Source organism: Pestalotiopsis fici (assembly GCF_000516985.1).
Source record: "Pestalotiopsis fici W106-1 unplaced genomic scaffold PFICI_Scf_11, whole genome shotgun sequence".
Taxonomy (NCBI): Eukaryota; Fungi; Ascomycota; class Sordariomycetes; order Amphisphaeriales; family Sporocadaceae; genus Pestalotiopsis; species Pestalotiopsis fici.
The window spans coordinates 1,225,164-1,251,701 of record NW_006917101.1 but is presented as its reverse complement, the minus strand read 5'-3'; the positions used below and the strand labels follow the sequence as shown (position 1 = coordinate 1,251,701).

Genomic DNA, 26,538 nt, shown 5'->3' with positions numbered 1-26,538 from the left:
GCTTCCAGGCGACGATGGATAGCATGATTGATGCAACAATGGCGGTCATACTGCTGCCAAACGTGTTCTGATACAATGGGAAAAGTCTGCATTTCACATAATACCTGCTCAAGAAATTAAATAGAGTATATTTCTATTGCAATTAATTCTTGTACAATCTTATTACATCAGAATTCTAGACACCCAAGACCCAATCTCTGCCTGTATGTAGCAAACCGTTTCGTTAACCCTCAGATTTGCTGAGATTAGAGATGATGGAAGAGGAAGAAATGACCCCCAATCTAAAATCTGCACGAAATTAGGGGGGAGTCGGGAGAATTAGCCTTCAAGTCAAAGAATCAGTGCTTGGGTCAGACAATCAGTATCTAGGCAGAAAGTCAGAAAATTCCAATTGGATCAGTACTATGAAATGCCATGTGGAGAGGGGATCAGAGCATCAGTAACCAGGCAGAAATCCAGTGAAACCGAATTAAATCATTACTAACAAGTACCACATGGGAGGAGGATCAGGGAATCAGCAACAGGTCAGAGAATCAGTATTCTAGGCAGAAAATCAAAACTTAGACAGAGATCTAGAAGATTCGAATTAGGAAAATCCCACGCGTGGAAGATCATAGAATAAGTATCCTACCTTCGGCAGAATTCAGTGTTTGGGCTAGAAAATCAGTATCCCAGGCAGGAGTTCAGCAAACCCGAGTCCAATCAGTATCTAGGCAGAGATCTAGTGGATTGGGATCAAATCAGTACTGCCAAATGCCACGTGGCAAGGGAATCAGAGAATCAGTACAGCAGAGAATGAGTGCACTAGAGAATCACCTGGGCAGCCCAGTGGAAGATCAGTAATGCTATATGCCACGTGAGGAGGGGGGGGGTCGGAGGATCAGTGCAGCAAAGGAGAATCAGTACAGCACAAGATCAGTACTATCAAGTGCCACACGTAGGGAGGAGGATCAGAGGATCAGTACAGCATAGAATCAGTACTTGGGCTAAAGGATCAGTAAAACGCCATGGGTGGAGGGAGATCAGAGAATCAGTGTAGCATCCAATAGAATCAATTAGTGCAGTATGGGATCAGTACAGCATAGAATCAGTACAGCATCGAATCAACCAGTGCAGCGTGGAATCAGTAGTATCCTAAGCAGAGAATCAGTATTCGGGCCGTACAGTCAGTGATAGCGAACACCGGTGCAGCATAGAATCAATCAGTGCAGCATAGAATCAATCAGTGCAGCATAGAATCAATCAGTGCAGCATAGAATTAACCAGTTCAGCATAGAATCAACTATTTCAGCATAGAATCAGTAGTTTCTTAAGCAGAGAATCAGTATTCGGGCCGGACAGCCAGTTGTAGCGAATACCAGTACAGCATAGCATCAACCAGTGCAGCATAGAATCAGTATTCTAGGCAGAAATACAGTAATCGGGCCGAACAATCAGTGGTAGCGAGCACCATCAGCGCAGTTTTTCGTCCAGATGTAGTCTAGCACCGTGGTGAAATCAGTACTGATGCACTGTCCCCAGCCATTTAGGCGGCAGGACCTCTGGATTAGAGTTTATGATCGCACGGTGCACTGATCTTGCAACATCACGAAAATCACGGAAGCCCCGGAACCACTCCCATCTCTGACTCACAGACTGATTGTGCTCAAACTCTAATCGGCCTTTCGTCTATAAGTTGAGGACCGCCCCTCGCCTTTTGGGAGGTTTCCTCTTTTCTCTCTCTCTTCTCTTCATCACACAACAGTCCACCACGTCGACTTACAACAACTTTTTTTCAACACCCACAGGTACGTTTTCCCATCTCCCACTTTTCGCTGACCTTCTCCGTAGTAAAAGATGGCCGGCCAACGATTCTCGGAGATCCTGTCGTCCGTTGCCGAGCGCATCCGCGCTCGGTACGATAAGTTCAAGCATCGACGGGCGCAGTGGAAGGACGAGAAGAGGAGGTTGAAGAAGAGCAGGCCCGACATTCGGGTCTGCAATCGGGCCAGTAAGTTTTTCTCTCTACATTTTCTTTCACAAGAGATGAAAAAAAAAAAAAATACTAACCGCCTCCAGTCGCCCGAGATCCCGAGCCCATCCAGCGGCGGCTGGATGCCGAGGCCGAGAAGAAGAAGAAGGAGGAGGCGAGGGAGAAGGGGTGGGAGGACCACCTGGCCCGGCGGCAGAGGCAGGAGGCCGCAGCCGAGCGGCGGCGGCGGTTTCTTCTGTCGAGCAGTCGGGGGTAAAAGTAAGTCCCCCTTTTCGATTTCCCCGTCGGCGTAAGGAGTTTTCGGGCGTTCTGGAGTTGGAGTTCAGTTGAGTATTTACCCCCCTCCATTCGTTTGTGTCGTTCATTATTGCCCCTATCCCATTGCACTATTTGCCCCCAAGAAAAAAAAAAGGAGAAAAAAATGGAAGATAAAAAAAAACAAAAGAAAAAAGAAGAAAAATAAAAAATGCAAAAAAAAAAGTTGGTAGGAAGGGGAAGGAGTTTGGTTTCTGGGTTTTCTGGGTTTTCTGTTTTCTGTTTTCTGTTTTCTTTGCTTTTGGGTTCGTTTGCTTTGTTAGTCTTGTTTTCCCCCACCACGTCACATCCCCAATCGTTCGTTTCTCCCCCTTCATTCTTATCATCGTTCGTTTTGGTCTCCCATTAGGGGAGGCCTTTTAACTATACTTACTTCACAGCGTAGGCAGAAGGGTTTTTTATGCCGCTGGCTTTTTCCCTTATAGCGAGTCTTTTTGTCCTTCTTTTTTTGGTCTTTTTGTCTTTCGTTTCTTATTCATTCGTTCTTTCGATCATTTTTACAAGCGGTATTCACGACATAGCGAGTCTTTTTTTCTTCTTCTTTTTTTTTTTTTTCATTCGTTCCTTCGATCATTCTTACCAGCGATATTCATGACGGGCCGGCTGCTGCTAAGCGATCGTTTAAGGACAGCACAGCCGAAAGCGATATCATAAAAAAAACCTGGTAAGTCAGGAGTCGGCGCTGCAGACTCTGAGCTCTCTTTTGTTGACTTTTCTTTGCTGCCTTTTAACACTCGTTCGTTCGCGATTTGTTTTACAGTCATTCGTTTTCGGTGTCTCGGCTTTGGCTTGGGGTAGTCGGTCTTTTGCTGTACTTTGCTAGATAGCTGTTAGATAGTAGTCACTCGCTTCTAATACGAAGAGATATCTTTTCAACTTGTGATCTTAATTTGTATCATGTGCATAGTAGGCTGCTGGCCAGTATATACTCTAGGGCAATCCCGGCCTTGAGATCCAACGCTAGGATTGGCAGGCTGTGACATGTGCTACATGATTGAGTTGTCCCGTCCACCGATATGAAAGCGGACTACAAGATGATGCAGTGCCAGGGCCTCAACAGATCTTCCATCGCTCCATGCTGCATTTACTCTTTCACGTGACGGACAAGTTTAGAATGGGATGTCTCTCCATAACTTCATATATCATTTATCTCATTCTGCTCTCTGCAGCTCGCAAACCCACGCTGACCCCCTCAAAACGCCCAGTCCTTTTGCATCCCACTCTCCGGATGATCCCATCACTCATCAAAGCCACTTCCGTGCATTTTCTGCTCTTTCACTCAATTTGGGAAACATCTCTGATGTCGCCTCGGTCAATTGCAGCAAGACCTCCTACAATTCGGTCTCGACATCCTCAATATCCAAGCTTAGAGGTCCCTTCTTGACCATGATACTCATGATTTCATACAGAGCGTCGGCAGCAGCCATGGTGGTGTGCTCGGCATTTGTGTCGTAGGCGGGCTATATTCCGAGTCAGCTTCGCACGTGACACAACTCGCAAAGCCCCTCCAACTCTGAAAAAAAAAAAAAATCAACTTACCGCGACCTCTACAACATCAGCGCCAATGAGGTTCAGGTCCTCCAGTCCACGCAGGATGGTTCTCAGCTCTCTGGTGCTCCATCCGCCAGTCTCGGGGGTACCGGTAGCGGGGGCAAAAGCCGGGTCGAGCGTGTCGATATCGAGCGACAGGTAGACGGGGTTGGTGGTACCGACGCGGTCGATAATCTTCTTGATGATGCCGTCGGTGCCAATGGTGTCGACCTCGCGGGCTTCGACAATCTCAAAGCCGCAGTAGCCGTCATTCTCATAGTCGCTGGGCCCACTGAGCGTCGTGCGGATGCCGGCGTGGATGTTGGAGTCGTTGCGCAAAAGTCCCTCCATTGCTGCGTGGTAAAAGTAGGTTCCGTGGTTGATGCTTGCCACCTCGGAGGGTGAGCCTCCAAAGACCTTTGGTCTCCCTGCTAGGGTATCAGCACACAGATAGCCAGCGGGGACGGGAAGATGGGCTCAATCCTACATGTATCAAGATGGCTATCAAAGTGTACGACTGACACTGGGCCATAGGCACGGTTGATTGAGCGTAGCAGAGGCAACGTAATGGTGTGATCACCACCCAAGGTGATGACACGAGGAAGCGTCTTGCCCTTCTTCGAAAGACCAGCCTTCTTGGCGTTGGTCTTGGGGTCTCTGGACAAGATGTGATAGTGTCCTTCTTCAATCTGCTTCAAAGCCCAAGTGTTATCATATCTACATGTACACATTAGCAAACTCACGGCCTTTCTCCAAGTGGCAAGTCAACAAGGACACTGACGAGGTCACGGGGATATCACCGCAATCAAGAACCGTAGCCCAGCTATCGAAAGGGTTCGTGGCCAGCGGCACGTTGTAGCCGCCACTTCATGTCCAGAATTAGTCCATGTCCTGTACATCCCGGACTGAAAACTTACTATAGGTTCAAGCGACGCGATCCTTGACGGATACCCGATGGTCCGAATCGAGCTCCGGGTCGGTAGGATGTGCCGGTGTCGAAGGGAGCACCTGGATTGAAAACATGAGTGCCGAACTCAAAAGGTATACACCACATTCGAACTAACCAATGAATGCAATATCATACTCGGCATCACGCATGCTCAGACAAGGCTGGTACGGCAGCCGCCCGAAAGTGGAGATGCCCGAGAAGACGGAGTCCGCCTGAGAAGCATAGTTAGAGATGACCGTGGTTCGGTTATAAGGCCGAGTCAGGACTTGAACGAACCTGTTTTCCTCCATCACCAGGCAGAGTGTTGTACCACAAAGATTCATGAGGTCCCGATAGAGACTTCTGACCGTGATCACCATGGGCGGCAGCGAGAGCCGCATAACCAAGAACAAGGAGTGAGGAAATCATATTTGCGAAGCTTCTCAACGTTTGCAAGGAAGATTCTACAAGAGAACTAGGTATAGGTCCAGGCAAAGACAAGCCAAGGCATCGTACTTAAATAAGAAAGAACCATGACATATTTCTAGACTATCTACACCAGAAAAAGATAGCTAGAGGGGGTATCTCCGGTCCTGCAGCAAGAGACATGGGTGCCATTTCTCTTCACCGCAGTCTTCTTATCGTAGACGTAGTGTACGACAACGATGGAAAAGTGAGATCGCTGTCCAGGATCAGTGTCCAGTGGGAGTTGCTTGTCTGATGGGCCCGGCAGTGATGCTCACTATGCTGCATGCAAGTGACTTGTAATGACGCTCGTAGCTGTTATGTAAAGACAGCACCTGCGTCGGTAGTCCTCTCCTACACATGGCACCCAGTCATCTCGTGCGGGGCAAACGATAGATAAGTTCTTGTCTTCATCATGTAAGCGATTCTTGCTTGCATGTTTTCGCATGGGCTCCGAAGGCGCTTCTGCAGATCCGATGCGTCTCTCGCAATGGCTCGCTCTGCCGAGAAAATGACCTCAGCATCAGTATGAATATCGGCGCAAGTCAATCGGAAGTCGAGCAGCCGCAGCGACGTTGGCACGGCCCACAGAAGCCTGGATAGAGTTAACAGTATAGGCAAATATGTTCGAGAGACCCATGGGGAGTGTGGGGTAAGCACCAGGATTGAAGAGTGCCCTATGACGAGCACTGATAAGAATTGGCAGAGGAGCTCTTAGTTATAGGAGGCCCAGAGTTGTTGCTCTGTGTCAGCGGAATTATCAAGACGACAGCACATTCCAAAAAGCACTTTGCTATAGCTATACCAAAGTGAATACCGGAATCAATTCCATCGTGCGATAGATTTCCTCAGTTGACCGCCCGAAACCCACGATGATAACAGAGAAAAGATGGACCGGTTCGGTCCGATCTGACCACAGGCACGACACAACTTGAAAGGCGGTATTTAAACGTGCGAGAGCCGATATTCCTTTTGAACTGGCTTCAAAACTCTCACTTCCTACAACTCTACACAACTTTGGGTGCAGTGTTGTCCAAGGCGGGAATTTTGCAAGGCTCAGGACCGATAAACAGCACTGGCTTGGCCTAGGACCCATTTGGGGGCTATATCCTTGAAAGGTCTCAGCTGAGAACGAGACGCCATATTCTAGAAGTGTTCTAGCGCCGTAACGCGAGATGCTGTCTGCCCTCAGGTAGCCAGGAAACCTTTCGTTTTGGCCTGTTTACGGTCAAGGCTCGAGCCCCTCGATCATGCCATGACCAAGAAGAAAGAGTTTGACTAGACGTGGCACCTTGGAAAGATTTGAGTTCTCGTTGGTCGCCAATTTGACTTGGCTCAATGCATGGCGTCAGAACGGTTTCCCTCTGGAGGTTGTTACTGTCCCAATTTGGTTCGAGTGGCCCATTGATGCCAATGGTCGAATATTTGGAGTCTCGACGTAGAAATCGGGTTGTTGGCCATTTGTGCGGGCCTGGCTGTGTGCCATTTGAATCTTGTTCATGATTCGCAACAACATTTGGCGCTGGCGGCTCAATACGTTGTGCTGCGACCATCGATCGACCTGCTTTTTGTGGGTGCCAACCACCCCCACCGAGAGAGAGAGAGAGAGAGGAGTTGAGTGCTTTTTTGCACGTCGTACGTAGGCAGTGGTACTGGGTATTCGTAGACTCACATTGGCTCTTGGAAGAAACCGGCAGAGGACATGGGCTGAGCTACTAGGTGCATTTGGTAGCGAGCTGTGATTCGTTCGGCTGGGGGGTGCAGACTGTAGGTCTAATAAGACTCAAGAGTGCTGAGGCCTTTGGAGGAAGTTGATTTGTCCTTTTCGTTTCGGCCGCGTCCTGCAGAGAGAAGGAGTACAGCACGTCGCCGGCTCCTCGTGATGGCAAAGACTCGTGGAGCACGATCAGTGTGCAAACTCTGCGCAAAATACATTTGGGTGGCAGCCGATGATAGAAGTTGCAGCAGCTGGGCCGAGAGTCCCTCTCGCTTTCCGTTAAGGTAGGTAGGCGCTGTCAACACCTACGCTATGCTAAACGCTGCAGCTCTCGGTGTTCCGGGCACTGGCACCGAGTCTCAGAAGTCCCCTCCATCCATCCATCCATCCATCCACCCATCCTGTCTCTATCTACAGAAGGATTTTCGCATTATAAATTGCGCACGTCCTTCGCAGGGAAAGGAAAAAAAGGGTCTGCCCACCTTGATGCATTTATTTTATTAGGGTTTGAAACGGTCATGCTCATATAATAGTCTACAGCCTGGACTAGCCGTGCCCTGAATATACGTAGTACGTGGTGAATATACTTGGCTAGATTCAAGACCTTCTAGGGTGCCAAGCAAGCAAGCGGTCCACTAATAAGAAAAATAAATAGTGCCTAGGCCCGGCTCTCGAGAGCAAAACCACAGCACATCAATGATAGTAGGTGTTGTCAACTAGGTTATCTCCATCTATGTACTTCAACGTGGACTGGTGAGAATTGTAGTAGTGATAATTTTACCGGAACCCCCAGCCAAAGGGATTGCATCCTCCAACTTGGAGTTTCACCGGAAGGGAAAGAGAAGAAAAAGGTGATGCCATCATTCCACTTCGGACGTTTTTGGTAACTGCGCTGCTGCAGTTTGGGACCAGATCGGTTAGATACCCCCAAAGAGAGTTCCCTAGGCCCCCCATAGACCCTCGCCCGGCTCTCCGCCCAGCCACTTTCCATGGCCCTGCAACGCGACTGGATTCGATTCCGGCTTTCCCAAAGTCAACGAATCGGGGGCCCTTGTGGTCTTTACCTAAGGTATGTGAGCCCATGTCGTCGATGCTGGCTTGTCTGTCCCTCTGACGTTTTTGCTTGCTTCCTCTGCTTCCTCCTGCTGCCTCTGTGTGCCGTCTCTACTCGAAAAATTGCTTCACCCTCTGCACTACATTTGTGCTCACGAGCCGCTGCCAGAAAGTGACCCTGTGAGCATACTTACCTCTTCCTCGGCTGCGCCCGTCCGCCACACCAAAAAGACAATACGTCGCAGACTGGTATAGCTGAACTGCCAACACCTTTCTTTCCTCGCCTGTCCTCATGTCTGCGCAGTGACCGTCCCGTCGCGGGAGCCGTGCTCATCGCATCCCACCAGCGCAGGGGGAACGGACAGAACCACCAAGCCGTCTTGCCCGCAGCTGAGATATGCGCTCTCCTCACGAATAGCTGATCTGGACTGGCTCTTTTCTGCACCCAGGGTTTCGACATACTTTTGACTGCTGCAATTTACCTGCTTTTCTAATTTCTGACCGGCTGGCCGTCCTGTCCTCTTGTCTCGTCTTGTCTTGGTTGGTCCCTGGTTGGGTGTCTAGCACTGTCAACCGTCATCTACTCTGTGATCACAGAGAAGAAAAGGCACGTCTTGTTAGACTGGAGTTGGAACTGGAGCTGGAGTGACGCAAGCTCGCGGTTCCCGCTACCCGTCGACACCCTCTGTGGCTGGTCCCTCACGCGCAACCCATACTCGCCAAGTTCGCAGGCACCCGGGGGACTTTTTATATCTGGTTCCTACATTGTGACGATGCTACGAGCCTTATGGTGGAGCAGAACTTGATGAGTGAACTAATAACAACGGGAGCGTGGTGTAAACCACAAATTTCCGACGCGATGCTTTCTTCAACCGAAACCGTTTTACCGCCTGCGACTCAGAGCGGCGGCGGCGGCCGCGGCCTGTACTTCGATCCTCCCGCCTTTGACAGCTCATCCTTGACCATTAATTCCACTGGTCGCAAGTCGCTACGAAGACACAAAAATCTCCCGCACCCGAGAAACCATATTAGCAAGACGTTTAGCGCACACAACGCCGCCCAAGCTCCACAGGCCTTCTCTGAATCCAAACTATCGTGGTCCGATTCCAGCTCCCAACTCTCAAGCCCGCCCTCGCAGTCTCGCCGAAGCGGTGTTCCTGATCTGCCCCCCACGCCGCCAGCACTTCCGCGCACGTCAACCAGCAGCCAGTCGACGACGACCCATTCTGTTCCGCCATCCAGTCCGACTTGTGTCGCGACCCCAGTGCAGAGCGCATCCACACTCTCGGCGGCGAGGATACTACCGGGCACCCCACCAAACCAAAGAAGCCCACCTACCCCAGATGTGACGCCACCCCACCAAGCACGTAGACCAAAGGCATTTCGCCCGCTCCTACTCGCTGATCGCGCATTCTCGAAGGCAACCACTGCCGACTCGCGGACTGCATCATTCAAAACTGCTAGGGAAGATCCATACTCGTCAGACGAAGACAGAAAATCCATGTCACGACCTACTGCTGCTTCCAGACAATCATCGCAGAACACAGTCCGGCAACCTTCGGGATCGCAAAAGAGCCAGGCTAGAAGCATTGGCCTGGGACTAGGACTAGAATCAGATGAAAATCTGACTCCGCGAACTAAGCAAGAATTCTTCACCTTTGATGGTGCGTGGGATACTGGGTCAGCATCGAATAATGAGGTCGAGTTGGAATGGGACGACAATCTTATGAGGAATGTGACCGTGCGGAAGCGGCGGCGCCAAACGATCATGAGCGGAGAACATGCGTCGAGGGACAAAGGCGCCGAGGTCCTTGAGGACACGACCATCACCCCAACCAACGCCACCAAGGCTCTCCGATCCATGCCTCTGCACGAAGGTTTGCGGGTGTGTTCTTCACCCGTAGGGACCTCTGATCGCGGACACCGCTGGAATTCCGCCGCCACGGTAGAATCTCCCAACCTCAGTGACGTCAGAAGATTTTCCGGCGTGTCTACCAGGTCAACAATGTCTACAGTCGTGGAAGCTATCTTGGTTGAGACGCCTCATCAAAGGCCTAGAACTTTGCGCCATGTTAAGAAACACCTGGCTTTACGGGAGTCGAGGTTCGGATCTTCACCTACAAGCTCTACAACAAACTCTGCAGGCATAAGCGAGGCAGGCCTGAGGCGCAGGCCTCGTGCGGGAGTCGAGAGTGGCCGGACCGATAGCTATGCATCATCAGCAACGGTCAATTCCCTGGCTAGTCGCAAGGCTCGACGCGATGTCTGGAAGACGGGCGCGATTCCCGTGGTTGTCATCCCCAATCGAAAGACATCAATGAAATCCGCAGGCACTCCATCGCTGAGATCTACAAGTAGTCGAAGGTCTCAGAGAAGCAACAGTCTGAGCCCGGTGCCCACGTCGAAGCAACCCAGAGAGAAACAGACGCCGCCTCGTGTTGACCGTGGACCCCAGCGCGGACGGGCGAGATCCACTTCAGCATCTGACGCATCACTTTCTGGCGACCAGCGAACCGCAGACTATCCTCCAATTGTACCCCTTCGAACGTCATCTCTCTCTGCCCCAACAAGTCGCAATAATTCTAGAAACAACTCCCGCGCCAACTCGCTTACCGGCTCGCACCCGGGATCGCTGACTGCGGAAAGCTTGAAGCTCCATAATGCCTTGCAAGCAGCACAAGACCAGCAAACGAAGGACCAGCCTCCACCCCCAGTAGCTGTGGAACACGCACCAGATGTCCCGGAAGTTGAATACATCCCCGCTGAGAACGATCATCCAGACCCAAACAGGCTGCAACCAACCACTTCCGCGGAGTTACACAAGGATAAGGACACGCATGACCACAAATTATTGGTTGATCATAATGGCGATCCTTTCTTTGGCAAACGGCTTACAACCCACAATACACCATTCTCCATTGCTTCGATTGAAACAGCCGGTACACATCATTCTGCTGCTGAGGTTTCGGAAGCTCTGGCGGTGAACATCTACCCGCACAAGAACCAATCCCTGCTTGTGGTCAACCACCTGTCCAAAGCGTTTGAAGCAAACGAACCGCAGGAAGAGAAGCATAATGGTACAGATGCAATTGAAAAGAAACCTGTAACCGCACCTGAGGGACCTAGTATCACCACAACTGGTCCTAATGGTGAACCTGTCACACCTCCCCAACCCGACTTCTCCCTGAATGACGTGGATTCTCCGCTTAGAAATCCACGAGCACCTCCCGAGCCTCCTGCAATCAAATTGACACCGGCTACACCTTCTGGTCTTACTCCAGCAGCCGACAAGATGAAGATGATGGGCAACTATTTTGAGAGCACCAATGTCGAGAGAAAGCCCTCGCTCGTTAGACGGGCTTTCAGCCTGCGCAAGAACTCAGACACTGGCATCCTCCGACAAAAGATTCTGTCACGAACCCTGTCGCTCACCAGAAATGTTCGCAAGGAGACGGCTGAAAATCCGGCCATGGAGCATGGGGCAGATGCGATTCGACACCAGTATCCAACGATTGAGGATCCACCGGCTGAGGAGGAGAAACTCCATCCGTTCTGGCGCCCAGCATCTCTGCAACTTCATTTTGATCCCGAGCAAGAAGACTGGGTCCACGACATTCCTGGTCAGGATGACGAAGGGTATCGCTATCCTGCGCCAGACTCACCTCGACCGCCACCACCTCGGCGCTCCTTGTCTGCACGTATGAAGCATACCTTTGCCATTTTGCCAATTACTAGTGACGACCACTATACTTCGTCCGATGACCGTGGTCCAGAACGACGCACGATCCAGCGGACTACAAGCGGTAATCTGCGCGTCACGCGCCAACGGGACACCACCACGACGGGCCAAGACCAGTCACCTTCCCAGCGGCGCCGTCGTCACACAGACGCGGGGCAAGACCAAGAACGACCTTCAACGGCCCCGACTGCTCGCCACGGACATCGCGCCTGGGGTGAAGAGAAGCGTGTTGATGCAAATGGGCACCGCTTCTTCCCAGGGTGGCAGGATAAGATAGGACAGATTGGCATCCAGGGTCTCCAACGCCGCTTCAGTGAAAAGCGGAGGCTCAAACGTAGCGAGGAGCTCAGGCAGAAGATCAGCGGCCCACGCGAAGTCAGAGATGACCTGGGTGAGGTCATCAAACGGCACAGCTACAAGGGTCCAAGCTACCAGACTGGATATGTCCGTTCTTCCAACCGAGTTGAAGATGACGGCACTGCACGAGCACCAAGGGTCCAAGTCCAGGTCTAGAGAACCGATGATGCAGATGAAGACCCTTCTGCGACAATGGTCACATTTATCCCGGCCTCCAGAACAGAACCGTGTGTGCGGAGAGTCAAACGTCGTCTGGAAGCAACTACGAGAGTGGCATGGGAAGCCTCGGATCACCAACCACTCTAAGACCATCCATGCCATGGTACGTCACTGTTCTGTGAAAACGTACTTCAAATCTTGGTGTCCATGGCACAAGCCGGCAATCCAACACCAGATTAACCATCACGATGCAAACGACTTAACGATCACCAGAGGTCTCGACCCTACTGGTTACATTATGAACATTGAATGAAGCGATCGACTGTACTTGTAGAGGGAGTGGGGTGTTCATCAAATCTAGTCCTAAACGTTTGTTGCTTGAACCTCGGAAAGTTTCTCTTCTTTGGACGAGCAAAAACAGGGAAGGAAACAAGAGTTCAGGAGATGAACAGGACACGATATGCACGATTTCTATGGAAATTATCGAAATAAGAAAGGATTGGATTGGATTGAAGTGGAACGAATGGTCACATGTTTACTGAAAACAAACCCATCACCCCTTGTACAGGTGCTATAGAACGATTGCACGATAGATGACTCTTTTGACATGATATGAATGAATTACTAGGCGTTGTTTCTGCTTTAATCCCATGATGTTCTTCTGTTCTTGAAATCTAGTGAACGTAGTTCTCACGTTTCCTCGACGTTTCGACTCAAGCCCAGCAGCCCAGTCAAGGTCATGGCTTTAGCATAAACAATACTTCCGAATGATGATATGCAGTTTATTATGTCTTCTATTAAACCATCTATGCTACCTATTATCCCCAGCCCCTTGCATGATCTGGCATCTGGCAGCGGCCTACCCCATCCAATAGCTGCTTCTCCTCCTTCCAGGGTGCGAAAAGTGAGCAGGCTCAAGTGTTTCTCGACACTGAATGAGTGCTGCACTGAAAAGGTGAGCATCTGGCTGTAGTATATAAACATGGTGATTTCCCGACGGGTTGCTCTCAAGCAGAACTGCATAAAAGTGAGATCTTGCAACAATGATAACCATCGGTTGCGATGGGCTACGATGGCAATGGATCAGCCAACTGGTGTTTCACGATACATCAGTAACTTGGCCACGTAGTATCTGCTCAAGCCGGCTGTTGATAACAGTAACATTGCCATCTACAACATCCATCATGAAAATTGCCGTCAACTTCGGGAAACGACCATGTTGCAGCGGGCCGGTGGTGGCCATTTACTGGGCAGGGTAAGACCGGAGAATCGGAGGAGAGCCATGACGCCAAAAACCAACCGTTTTCCCTTACGCCCGTTCTGCTGTCATGCTCGATGACGAACACTCTGAATCGATGGACTACCACTGCACATCGGTGCTGCTGTGAAGGATAATCTAGGATAAGTGCTTGACAGCTTACCAGTAGTAACTTGTACTCGCCGGTCGGCCTACCATGCTCGTGATGTTTTGGTGTTCACCGGGTTCTTGAGGGCCGTTTGATTCTGCTCAACTCCAACTCGAGCGCAGAGGGGGCCAGAAGAATGCTTCATCGCTGTAGTACTTGGTTGATACGATACACTTCAAGGTATTCCGTGGTCTGAATGCCATCGATATTAAGATCACGGCTTAACGTCCGCCATGTGATTGACCACCAGGAGGCGGTTGAAAGGGTGGCATGCCAGGCGGTGTCGGAAACCCTTGTCCGGGGAACGGAGGAAACGGAGGAGCTCCAGCGGTACCGGGCGGGGGAAACTGCAAGCCTCCAGGAGCACCAGGCGGAGGGAAGGGGAAGGGTGGCAGTCCGCTTTGGTTACCTGTGCCAGGTGGAGGAAAGGGCGGCATGCCTCGACCGCCACCAGGAGGAGCTAGGAGACGGTTAGACGGTTGCTCATTATCAAGACTGGATTGTACGGCTGCGCACATATGACGAACAGCGACGATACGGAGGATAAGGGGACTCACGAGGTAGACCCTGTGCACCAAAAGCGCCAGGCGGCAGCGGAGGAGCGCCTGGCATACCAGGCAATGGTGGCATACCCGGGAAAGGGGGTGGCATGCCTCCAGGAAAGCCACCAGGCATGCCGAGAGGAGCACCGTGGCCAGGCTGATTCTGGGGCAGCATGGGGTTGGCGTGTGCTTGACCTTCAGCGGCGTAGGACGAGGTGATGCTATCGATGACGGACTGTGCCTTTTCGTGGCCGATTTGTTGATAGTAGTCGACAACATTACGGAGGTGGTTACGACCACTGTTGTGGGCTTTGCGCACCGACATGGAGTCGTGTGTCAAGTAGACATCGCAATAATCGCAGAAGACTGGAGATGCGAGGTTAGCAGCTTTCGAGGAAGGAGATTCGGAATATCAAAGAACTCACACTTTGGCATCTTGACGGTTGCGCCCAGATGGACAGATCGGCTGCAAGTTCAAATACGGTATTCGACGCGTTGTATCGAGATCTGATGTTTTGGCAAGGAGTGATGCAAGAACGGATGCGGCTTGCTCAGCAGCTTCAAGTCGCGATGGTGAAAGAATGGCGCGGCTGCTACTAATGGACAGTAGAGAAAATAACTGGGGTACACAATGGCTCGTCGCCCACAGAGAGAAGCTACCTAGCCTAGGTACCGACAATAGCTATGGAGCAGCAACCTAAAAGGCTAAAGACCTTGAGGACAAGGGAATGCTGGAAGAAGCCCCACGTGATCTAGCAAGCCGTTGTGGATTTTGTCATAATACTTTGTAGTTGCATACAGATTACTTGTCATCGTGTATCTAGTCAAGAAAAAAGGCACTCAAAGCTTGTATCTCGGGTCAATGCGGTGAACGTAATACTTTCAGGCTGATGGAAATACTTGTAGCAATCATTTGGATTCATCGAGAGATTAAATATCCAAAAAACGAACCGTGTCAAATACACAACTCAAGCCCAAACTCTAGGAAATGATATCTCTTAAAAGAATATCATTCTCGACGTTTGCATATCTCATGCTCGACTTTACTCTATCTTAGCTTGACCCCTGTCGCATTTATGGAGCTAGAGCCTTGGCCAGGTAGCAGTTAACGTGCTTGTAAGGCGCCGCCGCGCATCTTCTGATATTCTGGCCTCTAGTATCAAGGAAGCTCCTTTTCAAAAGCTTCTGGTTGGTCCTGAACATCACGATCTTGGACAACGACGCCGCATCTTTGTTTTCCTTCGCAATCGCCGACCATGGCATTTTCCCGGACATGGCTGCAGTACGTCTGCGGCCTCCTATTCTTCATTTCCTCCATCTCTGCTCTCAAGTTCGATCTCGAGGCCAAGCACGGCAAGAATGAGAGGTGCATACGGAATTTCGTCGCCAAGGACACGCTGGTCGTGGTGACGGCCACAATCGACGGACGCAAGGGCGATGGAATGGCTGTCAACATCAATGTGCGTCTGGTTCACATTTGGGCCCGGTCTTTTCGTTACCTGTCCGATTCTTGGAAAGTGGACAAAGGCTAATGAGTATACTGTTGTGTCCTTGCAGATCAAGGATGCCGTAGGAAATGAGTATGGTCGCGCCAAGGATGTTGTCGGCGAGTCGCGACAGGTCTTTACTTCGCACGCCGACGCTGCGTTCGATGTTTGCTTCGAGAACCTTCTCACTGGCAGTACGTGGCCTTCTTTCCCGTCCCGTGTCACCCACATCCCATATGACAAGGCATCTGGCCGCCGCCAATTGATCTTTAGGATGGCACATTGGAAGCTGACCCGGATGTTATAGGACCGGGTAACCCTTACCGCCACGTCGAGCTCGACATTGACATTGGTGCCGACGCGAAAGACTGGTCCGCTATTCAGGCCACCGAGAAGCTGAAGCCAATCGAGGCCGAGCTCCGCCGTATCGAGGAGACAATTTCCGAAATCGTTACCGAGATGGACTACCTTCGTTCGCGTGAGCAGAAGCTGCGAGACACAAACGAGAGCACAAACACCCGTGTCAAGTGGTTCGGCATTGGCACGACCATGTTGCTCATTGCCCTTTGGGGCTGGCAGATCATGTATCTCAGGGCATACTTCCGCAGCAAGCACTTGATCTAAATACCACGGCACCAAGATTCACGGGAAATGAAAAAGGCAGGGACCGTTCTATACTTGATGGATGGACAAACATGGAGAACTTGGAGTATCAGTATCGGGTTGTGATTTCACTTCCACTCATGGATTCGAAAGAAAAGGAGGAGACTCTATAGACAGAGACCTCTAGGCTATGTATCATATGATCATTTGTCAGGGCAAGGCGTCCTGATGGCATCAAGGTTAGAAATGAATGCACGGTGTGACGATTGACAGCCTCTTTTGTTTCATGCGTGGTGATTTGCGGGAATCCCAAAGCCAAGTCGCTTCGTTGGGGACGTAGTAATGTGATGATGACCAGCATTAAATATTTTCAAGTCAATGTGAGACGAGTGGCAGCAATGCCACATGTACATAGTAGATCTTTATGCTACAAAAAGCTTCATCTATATCGATAGAGGGACCTCCGAACCTGGCCGATCATCCGGACCAGTCGCGGCAAAGATCCGTTCCGGGGAGGGAATGCGGCCTCGGCAATCTCCAAGCTCGGAAGTGGACTAAGAATTTCCTCTACGTCAACGATTAGCCATCTCCAGCTTCAACACCTTCTCAGCTGGAAACAATTATCTGCGACTACAGATCCATTCACCAAATTGTGAAATAAATTACTTTGACGCACCGCGTAGCACTCGACAGTAGTTCAACCCAATCCTTGGCCAGAAAAAAAAATGGCAGTCCTGCGATCAGTCTTGCGACGGACGGTGGCGGCTCCCAGAGCTCTGGCCGCAACATCTCGTCCATTCTCGGTCCGCACAAGCCTCGCCGCCCGCGTGTCCAATGCACCACCAATCGATCCTCCCTCGGGCGGCGAAATGAGCGTTGGCGAGCTCGAGGGCGCCGAGTTCAAGATTGAGCCCCTGCGCCGCGTCGGCGAGGACGAGAGGACGATGCGCGCGCGGTTAGTCTGTAAGTTTTACATCTTCACCTGTCCATTATCATTCGACCTGCGCAATGACTGCAGAAACCTCCTCTCCTCCAATATTCCCCAATCTCTATTGCAAAGAAAGAAAACAAAACAATGCAAATATCCGCCCAGCTTGACAAAACGAATGTCTAACTTGCTTGTTTCCAGACCAGTCCCGTAAGCGCGGAACCCTCGAATCCGACCTTTTGCTCTCGACCTTTGCCGACACGTACCTACCCAACATGTCCAAGGAGCAGATGGCGCAGTACGACCTGTTTCTCGACGAGAACGATTGGGACATTTACTACTGGGCAACCCAAGAGGCCCCATCGCCCGCCACCGAGGCAACCTCTTCTTCCCAGCAGCAATCCACCACCACTCCTCCCGCCCCATCGTCGTCGTCGTCGTCAAAGTCATCTTCTTCTTCTTCATGGCAGCCCACCTCGCCCTTCCAAGCCGCAGCCGACGACCTCAAGGCGCCGCCCGGGCAGGCCGGCAAGAACGCCGCCGCCGCCGCCGCCGCCGCCTCGGAGGAGCCGTACCGCAAGCCCGGCGAGGGCGAGTGGGCGCAGACGGTGGGCACGTTCAAGCCCGCGTACCGGCCCGTGCCCAAGCGGTGGCAGGACAGCGAGGTCCTGGCCCTGCTGCGCGAGCACGTCAAGAGACGCAGCATGGGCGGCGAGGAGGGTGGCGGTATGGGATTCATGCCCAACCTGAAGAACTAGACAATTCCAAGAAGAAAAGACTAAACATGTGTCTTATCTTGTTTGCGGAAAAGGGGTAATCTTTCGACGGGTTTGATGGTTGCTGTATTATCAGCCTACATGGTATAATTCGTGTATAATTCGTGTATCATGTATAAAAAGGACGACTGTGGAAAAGAGACGAGGGATAAGCATTACGTCGCTGTAGATAAAATATCAACCTATGAAGCAGGGTTGAAGTGAAAGGAAAGTGCATGGTATCAGCCATGCGATTGTGGGCTGATGGTGAGAAGCATCATTGGATCGCTATAGATTTGTTGCCCATATTTGATAGATCAGAAGGGGTTTTTAGTGTAAGCCGAGACTCTTGAGAGAGACGATCTTGGTGTAGGTGTACAAAAAAGAAAAAAAATGAAACAATTTTCAGATTACAGATGTATCTGAGACGAGGGACCAGAACCAAGAGTGTCGGACCTGTACAATGCCAACAACGCTGAATGGTGCCAAGTTCACTCGAGTTAGATTTGTACAGCATAAAGGTGCACAAGGAGAGCAGAGAATAAAATATGTGGCCAGTGACAGCAGAGATATTCTCATTTCGTCATGATCTCATTCTCAGCTATATCTTTCATGCTCGGCTGGAGCCATCCTCGCGTATTGACTGATCTAATCACAAGAGTGAACGAGCTCTTGATGACCCCTTCTCCACCTCTCCGGAAACCCAAAATGAATTCGAGTATTGAGAAAGGAACGTCCATGGTATCTTTGAATGTGCCACACGGCAAGGAAAAAACAAAAGGGCTTGAGCGTCCTGGCACGACAATCAAGCTTGTATGTACAAAAGCATTACTTCATCAAAGACGGGATTATATGAGGCTCATGGGCCACTTTCTCCCTCTGGTAATATCCTGCCTAGACTCCTGAGCACCTCCATGACTGGCATATCTTTCGTTCCCGCCCTCTTCTTCTCCTCCATCTCGCGCTCTTTTAATCGCGCGGCACTTAGCGCCAAGACATGATCTGCTTCGCGGCCTGCTGTATTGACACGTTGTTCGACCTTGTGTACGCTATCGGCCAAGTGGTCGACTTTAAATTCCAAGGATTGTTGAAGCGCGTGTATTCGTGCTTGTGTTCGAATCCTCAACTTTGCAAAGCTTGATGCTGTATCAGTTATCGAGGCCAGCATCTGCGCCTCTTCTTGATCGAGAAGAGATGTATCTGGTAGGTGCTTTTGCTGTTCCCCGGAGGAAGAAGACGATTCTGTTGGAGGGAAAAGAGGTGGCAACTCGGGCGGTGCTTTCTTGAGTGCTAACCATGTCTTCTTTTCTGCTCTCAATCTAGCTCTCAGTCAGCATTTTCGAACCGCCTCCCATAATGGCTGGTATCTACTCACCGTTTTACTCTTTCCTCTAAAGCGGCGATTTTTTCTTCGTGCTCCGTATTTCGAGGATTTGGTTTCTCGATTGCCGGTGGTCTCGGCACATCTTCCCTCGAAAACCAATCTGAGAATTCAGATTTTGAGCCAAAATCCTTTAATAATTGATCTTGTATAGCTCGGGCTGTCAAACCGGTTAGAAATGCTGCTTTCAGAGGATAATACTGGCCGAAATATCAAATGCCAAATCAGTGTCTACTCACCCCCCAGTATAGCGTTGGAGTTTGTGCTCCCTAATGGAGGCTTTTCACTCAATGCTCGTTCACCGCACCACGTCAAAAGTTGTTTCATACGCCGAGGCTCGCTGAGTCCTTCTGCTTCGATATGCTTGTAAAAGTCGGCCGGGTCGACGGCGCGGTGAGGTATGGCGCTATGCCCATTATCGATCAGTGAGCTCGCTCTCCTACCACGCATGCCCAAACTACTCCTGCGTCCTCCTGTCTTGCGACGCATTTCCTTGTTCCTATTCATGACGGGCGTATCGCTGAATGGCAGCGCAATTGTTTTCGACTCTGCCGTTTTCTTCGCCTCGCCTTTACCCCTCGTTTTCTCAACCAACGGCTCAGGGGTTTGTATCGCAGGTCGAGGGGACAGCTGCGGAGATACATCCATATCAATCTCATCATTGCGACTTTTCGACGAGGTGCCGTTGGTAGATCTGGCTTTGGGCTTTGGCTTGGGCTTTAGTTTCTCGACTATCTTCTCCTCTTGCTGTTCCTCTAGCCTTACTGATGATGAGCGCCTGGTCCGGCGCGTTGCCCGTTGTTGTGGTAATGATACTGTCTGAGGTTCATCTTGGGGCACCGCTAATTGACTCGACCTCCTCTTCGACGCTCTTTTTGGCGGTGCTGGTTGCGGCTCCTCCACTGATGTTTCACGCGCCTTGCTGGACTTTGGCGGTCTGCCAGGCCGCCTTGGGGCTGGTGCAGGTGCAGGTGCCACATCGTCCTCTGGAATTGGCTCTGGTATTGTTGTTTTCGCCTTCTTCGTGGCCCGGGTAAACTGAAAGTCTCCGTCGTTTTCATCATATGCTGTACACCCTGAGTTAGCAAGTCCAACACCCTCGAATCATGGCTCAGATCTGCGCGACGGGGTGTGCGCGTCGAGTTTGCTTTCCCCAACTGCGATTTGAACGTCTTCGGAACTGAAAAAACATGGCTGGTACGCACAGGCAATGCGCTCGCTTCGGCGGCGCTTGGGCTGATGGCTCATGCTCAGTACTTGCAGCGGCTGACGGGTCTGTACGAGAGTCGTCATGGATGGCTGATGAGATTTGACATGAATCCAAATACTGTAGATGGATAATGCGACTCGAGTTGTCGGGATGGGGGTTGGTTCTGTCGTGGCCCCTCGTGCTCTGCTCCCCCAGCGGGCAACGCGCGTGGATAGTCCCGGCGGCGGCGGCGGCGGCGGCGGTCGCGTCAATTGTATGCTCTCGACCCGGCCAGATGCAAAGCCTGTCCAAAACCCATATGCGCGGGTGTCGCTCGATATTGATGCTGTCAGTGGGTGCGTTCGGCAGAGCAAATGGGCGGCAAAAGGGCTGATCGTCAAATCGGGCGGGCTGCTGGCTGCTTTGAGTGTTTGAGGCGCACTTGCGGTTCCACGAGGCGCGATTGGCAGGTGCGCTTCCTAGGATAAACAAAGTACAACTCCAACACGCACGGACCACAAAACCTTGGGTACGCGCCCAAAAGTGGCATCGTCATTTCATACAAGCATTAGGGATCTACAAATCTTGCATGCATGTCTATAATATTCACCTTTTTCAACTGTAATATTGCTTCTTCTCTGCTGCCCTCAAGTTGCATTTCTTTTTTTGTAATTTCGAATTTCACCTAATTGAAAGAAATGGTCAAATGAATATTGTACCACACTAGAAATTCCCCAATACAACATAGCAATTCTGTAACATTTATATCGTGTCTGTACTGCTCCTTACCTGACCCAATTGTCTTTGGTGAACACACCCAAGACATGTTGACCACAGTTCTCTCTCATTCTTTTGTTTCATTTCTCAATTACTCGTGCTGGGCCCTTACGATTTCATAGAGTAGGTACTAATGAAGAATACTACCATGATGTAAATCAACACTAGACTTGGTAGAACCGGCATTAGACACGTTCGTTATTCACTCTTTTCGACACGGCATGATATACACCTGTGTTGGCAGATATTCATCATGGTTGATCGCACTCGATAGTTGTCAACGACAGAAAAGCACTTTGCAGACATTACTCATCTAATTCATGGAAGACGTATATTGGGGGAAAATATGGCAGTGCCACAGCCATTGTTGCTTTCGCTGGGTCCTCATGCCGTGTTCAATACTAAAGCTAAAAGCTAAAAGCTACGCGATTTCGCAAATGCAGACAACCATGACGCAATGTCGTGTCTTCCCAAACTCCTTTCACGCCGCAAACCAAGTCCATTGTAGCCACCACCCCGTGAACACCCTTTTGAAGTATATGCCCAGGCTGCTACTTGCAAGAAACATTAGCCACTCTCGCACTTGCTGAATGCTGCTCAATGTATCTTTGCCTTTCATTCAAGCGCCGTGTAGTGCTTGAAAAGTACCAAACGCCATCCAGTCGTCCTCGTTCGATTGAGAAATGTTATTACAGACCACGGGAGAACAGCCTCATCATGGTAGTATTTGTGAAATTGCTTGCCTGGCAAATTGAAAATGTCGCTTCCCCGGCCTGGCCGTAAATCAGATGGGTTGAATGTTGCAAACTGCTCATCGACATCTTGGCTTGCCTCCGTGGTCCACACATATGCAATAATATAATAAAGTCCGTCTTTTTCAGACATCGGGGTTGATATCTTGGCTCGGTGTGCCGATGTCAGCGTCCTACGAGTAACGTCTTGGCTGTCCGGCCATTACGGGCTGGTTGCTAGCCATGGGTGGAGCAGCCATTCCATATGGATTCATTTGAGGGTTGTAAGTCTCCATGGCTTGTTGCATAAATGCACCATGCAATCCTTGTTGTTGTGTCACAGGACAGTCCTTGTGTGCCAACAGGAGCGTCTTGAGGTTGACAACCTCCTCTCTCAACTGCGAAATTTGGGCCGTCAGAGCGTCATTTTCGCTGCTAAATATCTCCACCTTGTTTTGGAGGTTAGCAAGCCACTGCTTCTTTCGCTGACGACACTTCAACGCGGCGACACTAGTAAACAAAGTTAGTCATGTAAACATTATACACGAAAAATGGTTCTAGCATAGTTATTGGCACATACCGATTCCGCTCCAAGAAGTTCTTGCGCTTCTCTTCGTCGGTCATTTTGGACTTTGGTTTCGAGTCATCGTCATCGTCGTGGTCGCCACCATCTTCTTCAGATGTGTGCTCTTCCTCACCATCGTGTGATGGAGGAGCGGGTACCGCTGCTGTCTTGGCCTTTTTATTTGCAGGTTGTTTTGAAGGTGGTTCGTCCGCCTTTCTTCGGCCATTCGTCGTGCCCGCACCTGAACCACGCTTCTTACCGCGGGCCGTGGTGCGATTTTGTTCCATTTCTTCCGATGCACCACTAGCAGCCTCGCTTACTCCACGTATTGATGTTGCACCCACCGAAGAACCGTTTCCATTCATCTGAGGTGACGTATTTGTCGGTGCAACCGGTGCCGGATGCGGGTGCGCGTGCACAGGCTGGTTTCCACCGACGGGATATTGCTGGTTTGCTGGAGCGGCCCCGTTTCTTTGCTGAGCACCCTGGGCCAACATAAACAGCCCATTCGCCGCGTCGTTATCGTGGGGGTCAAATGCGCCAGGGACGGGCTTGGACTCGGTCTTCACAGCAACGCCGTTGGAAGCTGTGTCTTGAGGCTGAGAAGTGGTTGGCGGCTGAGTCACGGCGTTGCGTGCCTTGGCGGCGTTGAGAGCAGTGCGCTGAAAGTCGAGTGTTCCAGGGGTCGCGGTGCCGCTTGCCAGCTGGTTGAAAAGTGCTGCAGAGTTGGGGCTGGCGGCAGGGAACATGGAACCGCTACCGCCGGGAGTCAGTCCCGTCCTGAGAGAGCTTTCATTCGGCGTGAATCCGCCGCGCAGTGAGTGTGATGTGTCGCCAAAATAATCAGCTGCCGGCCCCGAAAGCATCGCTGGGCTGAGAGGTCCGGTCCTAAGAGACCCGCCACCCCAGTTGAACGGAGTGTTGCCGTTCCCTGGCAACAGGGACGAAGGTGATGTTAAGGCCGCCACGCTGGGCAACTTTGTTCCGCCTGGTGTTTCGACGACTGCTCCACCACTGAAGGACTCCTCGAATGGATTGGGCTCGAGGCTTAACTTGCTGGAGAAGTAGTCGTCACCGCTCTCGCCAGGCTTGGGTGGAGGTGCCAAAGGTTGACCTGGCTCGGCATTACTGGGGTTCTCGACTTTGGGTACTGTGACCTTCTTGTCGCCGTTGGTCACTAATGCGCAAGAGATGCCAATGTTAGCGACGATAAGCCCACCGCAAGGAAACAGCCAAGGCGACAATTGTGTTGGGCGCGGATCACAAGGAAATGACGATATCACAAGTCAAGACTACGCGCAACAATGGTATGAAGATAAGACCAGTACCGACGAGTGATGCAATGCGACAAAGAAAGGTGGTACAGGGCGAAGCTGGAGAAGCTGGTGTATAGACACGACAATGAACTTACCTGGCGGCGGGTTGTCTGATGGCTTGGACTCGGGCGGTGCCATGATGACGACGTTTTGGAGATCTGTGGGTGTTGACTTGTATTTTGAGTCGAGTGCCGTGTCGGGGGGTGGAAAGGAAATATGATGTAACAACGCCTGGTGATGTAGGTTGGGTACTTTATTACTTTGGGAGGCAGTCTGCACCTGAGTCAAAAGGCAAACCACCTCTGCGCTGGCAGCGGGCGGACAGGCAGGGTATTACACACAGCCAAACTGGCGAAGGACAAAGAGAGGAAAAGCACTGCGTGGTCTCTTAGACTGGTTATCAGTGCGAGTCGCGCTTGGGTTGAATCAGTCAATCAACAAAAGTGACGAGGTCGGTCGGTCCCATGGGAAGCGCTTGTTGTTGGCCGGGCTGCGCTGTGCTGCTTTGCTGATGCTTGGTTGCGTTTCGTCGGGGTGCTTCGATGCGTGGTGCCAGTGTTTGCCTGGGTTGAGAGGTTGTGAAGGTGAGGTGCCAGAGACGATGAGGTCATGAGGGAAGAAGTGACATAAGGGGTGGAATTCTGGCAGAAGGGCAGGCACAGCAGACGTAAAAGCCCCCGAAACTTCGAAATGCTTGGAGCCGAAGGTGGCCCGTCTTGCCCCCAAGACAGCAAGCGCGGACCACTAGGGGGGCCACCCCCTGGAGCCAATGGTGGATGCTACGGGGATCGAAGTTTGGATGCGAGTATCTGCACAGTGTGACCAGATGGAGCCCTTTGTCTATCGGCTGCTACTATTTATTTCTCTCCATTCAACATTTGTCTTGCGCAGCAGAGGCGTGGTGTAGGATGCGAATGGAAGGCAGATGGATTGCTGATACACACACAAACATACACACACTCTCTCTCTCCATCCCACCGATAGGCTGTGCTTTGAAATGCAACGGTGTCATGCCAGATCGACGAGGCTTTTCTGCTTGTCTAATCAATGATCCGCGATGGCCCTATGTTTTTGTCATCCAGGGGAAATATCTTTTAATCATCTATAGCAAAGGCTGTCGTCTATGAAGGTACCCAGACGACGAGCGATTCATTCGAGCTGGCGGCGGCTTAATTGCATCAAACTAGGTGTGTCCTTGGCTCCTCTGCCTACCAACATAAGTGCTCAGCTACCGCACGTCTTTCCGATGCGTGCTGTAGTCGATCGAGATATGCTCTTTGGCCTAAGTACCTACGTCTCGTATTGGCTGGCACACTATAGGACTATCGCCGATGCGCAGTGACTAGTGACGGCCCGAGGACTGCGAATATATGAACAAGTATGGGGTAGACATGTACTAAAAGCCTTCACTTGACCTTGGAAATACTCACGCTTCGTCTTGAGCATCACTGGATTATGGGGCAAATGCTCTTCTCCTCCGCTTTATTCAAGTTGGACTGGTTGTTTCGACTTTGGACGAAACGAGTGTGCCATGCTTCCGGTCTCCAGAAGATCTAGGCATAGCAGTGAGATCATCAGATCCATCAAAGGGCGGAAGACGCCTACTGGGCGGGCTGCTTAGAAATACAGAATGGGTGTTCTCAGTCTACTGCTTACACTATTCATCACAATATGCTTGCTGGATATGTAAACGGCATCTGCTGCGACCAACCAAGCAAAGCTAGATCCCTTTGGCGCATTAAATATAGTAGTATATTATAAGTTGCACTACCCTATTAGAGTCCAGACAAACTATTTGGCAAATGCTATACTATGTAGGCATGGCCTATCCCCATCAGTACTGGATCCTCACGATCCGTAATGAACACCACACCTGCCCGTTCATACCACGCAACCCACGATAACGTATCGTTACGTGTGCTACCATTCCAGCAGAGTGTTAGGCGAGAGCCCTGTGGGGATTAATCTTTTGTTTTTCTTTCTTGGTTTTTCTCCATACAGGATGGCGCCACTGATCTAACCTGCCACTAGTAGCGATTCGGTAATTATGCTCGAGTGACTCTGTGAGCCAACGTGGAATCGGGCGTGGCAAAAGACTTTCGAGTGCAGAAACTCGTGCACTAAATGGAAAACCTGAAGCTTCTCAAGTTCTGAATTTGGACGGTGTTTTCTTGATGCAACCTGCTCTTTTTTCTTTTCATTTTTATTTCCAGCAGATAAAACTGGCTCGCTCACACACACACGTTGTCAAAGGCGCTCAAGGCACCAACATTGAACAACAACAGATTGTAGCAGTCATGGCGAACGTCCAGCAATTGGTGGAACCCTGCCTACTAATCTCACCATTTTCTACGAGGAGGATTTTTCATCAGGCCGCTCGGCGATAATCATTTCCTCTGGACAGCATTGCAGTTGTTCTAGATTTGACTCTGGCCCATCGGCACACCAATCACATCACACTTTTCCTATGAGCCAGAAATTTTCCTCGCCAAGGGGGGTCCGGGCATAATATCGACGGAGTTACGTCATTCTTTGTCTTCGATCGCGTCAAAGTCACCCTACAGTACGCGGGTTGGCGTCAAGACTGTATACCTTCAGCTCTCGCAATATTTGCGCTGAGATG

At 50.9% G+C, this 26,538-nt stretch overlaps 8 protein-coding genes across 8 annotated transcripts; 4 read left to right on the top strand and 4 right to left on the bottom strand.

Annotated features, from left to right (window-relative positions):
* Positions 1 to 1,836: 1,836 nt before the first annotated feature.
* Positions 1,837 to 2,228, top strand: PFICI_13370 (uncharacterized protein; the record flags this gene model as incomplete). Its single annotated transcript, XM_007841951.1, has 2 exons — positions 1,837 to 1,990; positions 2,059 to 2,228. The coding sequence occupies 2 exons, from the start codon at positions 1,837 to 1,839 to the stop codon at positions 2,226 to 2,228; spliced, it is 324 nt and encodes a 107-aa protein (XP_007840142.1).
* Positions 2,229 to 3,618: 1,390 nt separating this feature from the next.
* Positions 3,619 to 5,174, bottom strand: PFICI_13369 (agmatinase 1; the record flags this gene model as incomplete). Its single annotated transcript, XM_007841950.1, has 7 exons — positions 3,619 to 3,747; positions 3,827 to 4,245; positions 4,305 to 4,534; positions 4,599 to 4,682; positions 4,735 to 4,825; positions 4,882 to 4,978; positions 5,043 to 5,174. 7 exons carry the CDS (start codon positions 5,172 to 5,174, stop codon positions 3,619 to 3,621), a joined length of 1,182 nt encoding a protein of 393 aa, XP_007840141.1.
* Positions 5,175 to 8,839: 3,665 nt separating this feature from the next.
* Positions 8,840 to 12,232, top strand: PFICI_13368 (uncharacterized protein; the record flags this gene model as incomplete). Its single annotated transcript, XM_007841949.1, has 1 exon — positions 8,840 to 12,232. One exon carries the CDS (start codon positions 8,840 to 8,842, stop codon positions 12,230 to 12,232), a length of 3,393 nt encoding a protein of 1,130 aa, XP_007840140.1.
* Positions 12,233 to 13,862: 1,630 nt separating this feature from the next.
* Positions 13,863 to 14,618, bottom strand: PFICI_13367 (uncharacterized protein; the record flags this gene model as incomplete). The annotated part of the gene is made up of 3 exons (XM_007841948.1): positions 13,863 to 14,101; positions 14,199 to 14,549; positions 14,609 to 14,618. The coding sequence occupies 3 exons, from the start codon at positions 14,616 to 14,618 to the stop codon at positions 13,863 to 13,865; spliced, it is 600 nt and encodes a 199-aa protein (XP_007840139.1).
* An 821-nt stretch (positions 14,619 to 15,439) lies between these two features.
* PFICI_13366 (Endoplasmic reticulum vesicle protein 25) lies at positions 15,440 to 16,294 on the top strand (the record flags this gene model as incomplete). The annotated part of the gene is made up of 3 exons (XM_007841947.1): positions 15,440 to 15,643; positions 15,741 to 15,864; positions 15,978 to 16,294. 3 exons carry the CDS (start codon positions 15,440 to 15,442, stop codon positions 16,292 to 16,294), a joined length of 645 nt encoding a protein of 214 aa, XP_007840138.1.
* A 704-nt stretch (positions 16,295 to 16,998) lies between these two features.
* Positions 16,999 to 17,959, top strand: PFICI_13365 (uncharacterized protein; the record flags this gene model as incomplete). The annotated part of the gene is made up of 2 exons (XM_007841946.1): positions 16,999 to 17,236; positions 17,403 to 17,959. The coding sequence occupies 2 exons, from the start codon at positions 16,999 to 17,001 to the stop codon at positions 17,957 to 17,959; spliced, it is 795 nt and encodes a 264-aa protein (XP_007840137.1).
* Positions 17,960 to 18,815: 856 nt separating this feature from the next.
* On the bottom strand, positions 18,816 to 21,352 carry PFICI_13364 (uncharacterized protein; the record flags this gene model as incomplete). Its single annotated transcript, XM_007841945.1, has 5 exons — positions 18,816 to 19,275; positions 19,332 to 19,497; positions 19,577 to 20,404; positions 20,543 to 21,005; positions 21,344 to 21,352. 5 exons carry the CDS (start codon positions 21,350 to 21,352, stop codon positions 18,816 to 18,818), a joined length of 1,926 nt encoding a protein of 641 aa, XP_007840136.1.
* Positions 21,353 to 22,228: 876 nt separating this feature from the next.
* PFICI_13363 (uncharacterized protein) lies at positions 22,229 to 24,053 on the bottom strand (the record flags this gene model as incomplete). The annotated part of the gene is made up of 3 exons (XM_007841944.1): positions 22,229 to 22,544; positions 22,615 to 23,776; positions 24,011 to 24,053. The coding sequence occupies 3 exons, from the start codon at positions 24,051 to 24,053 to the stop codon at positions 22,229 to 22,231; spliced, it is 1,521 nt and encodes a 506-aa protein (XP_007840135.1).
* Between the last annotated feature and the right edge of the window lie 2,485 nt (positions 24,054 to 26,538).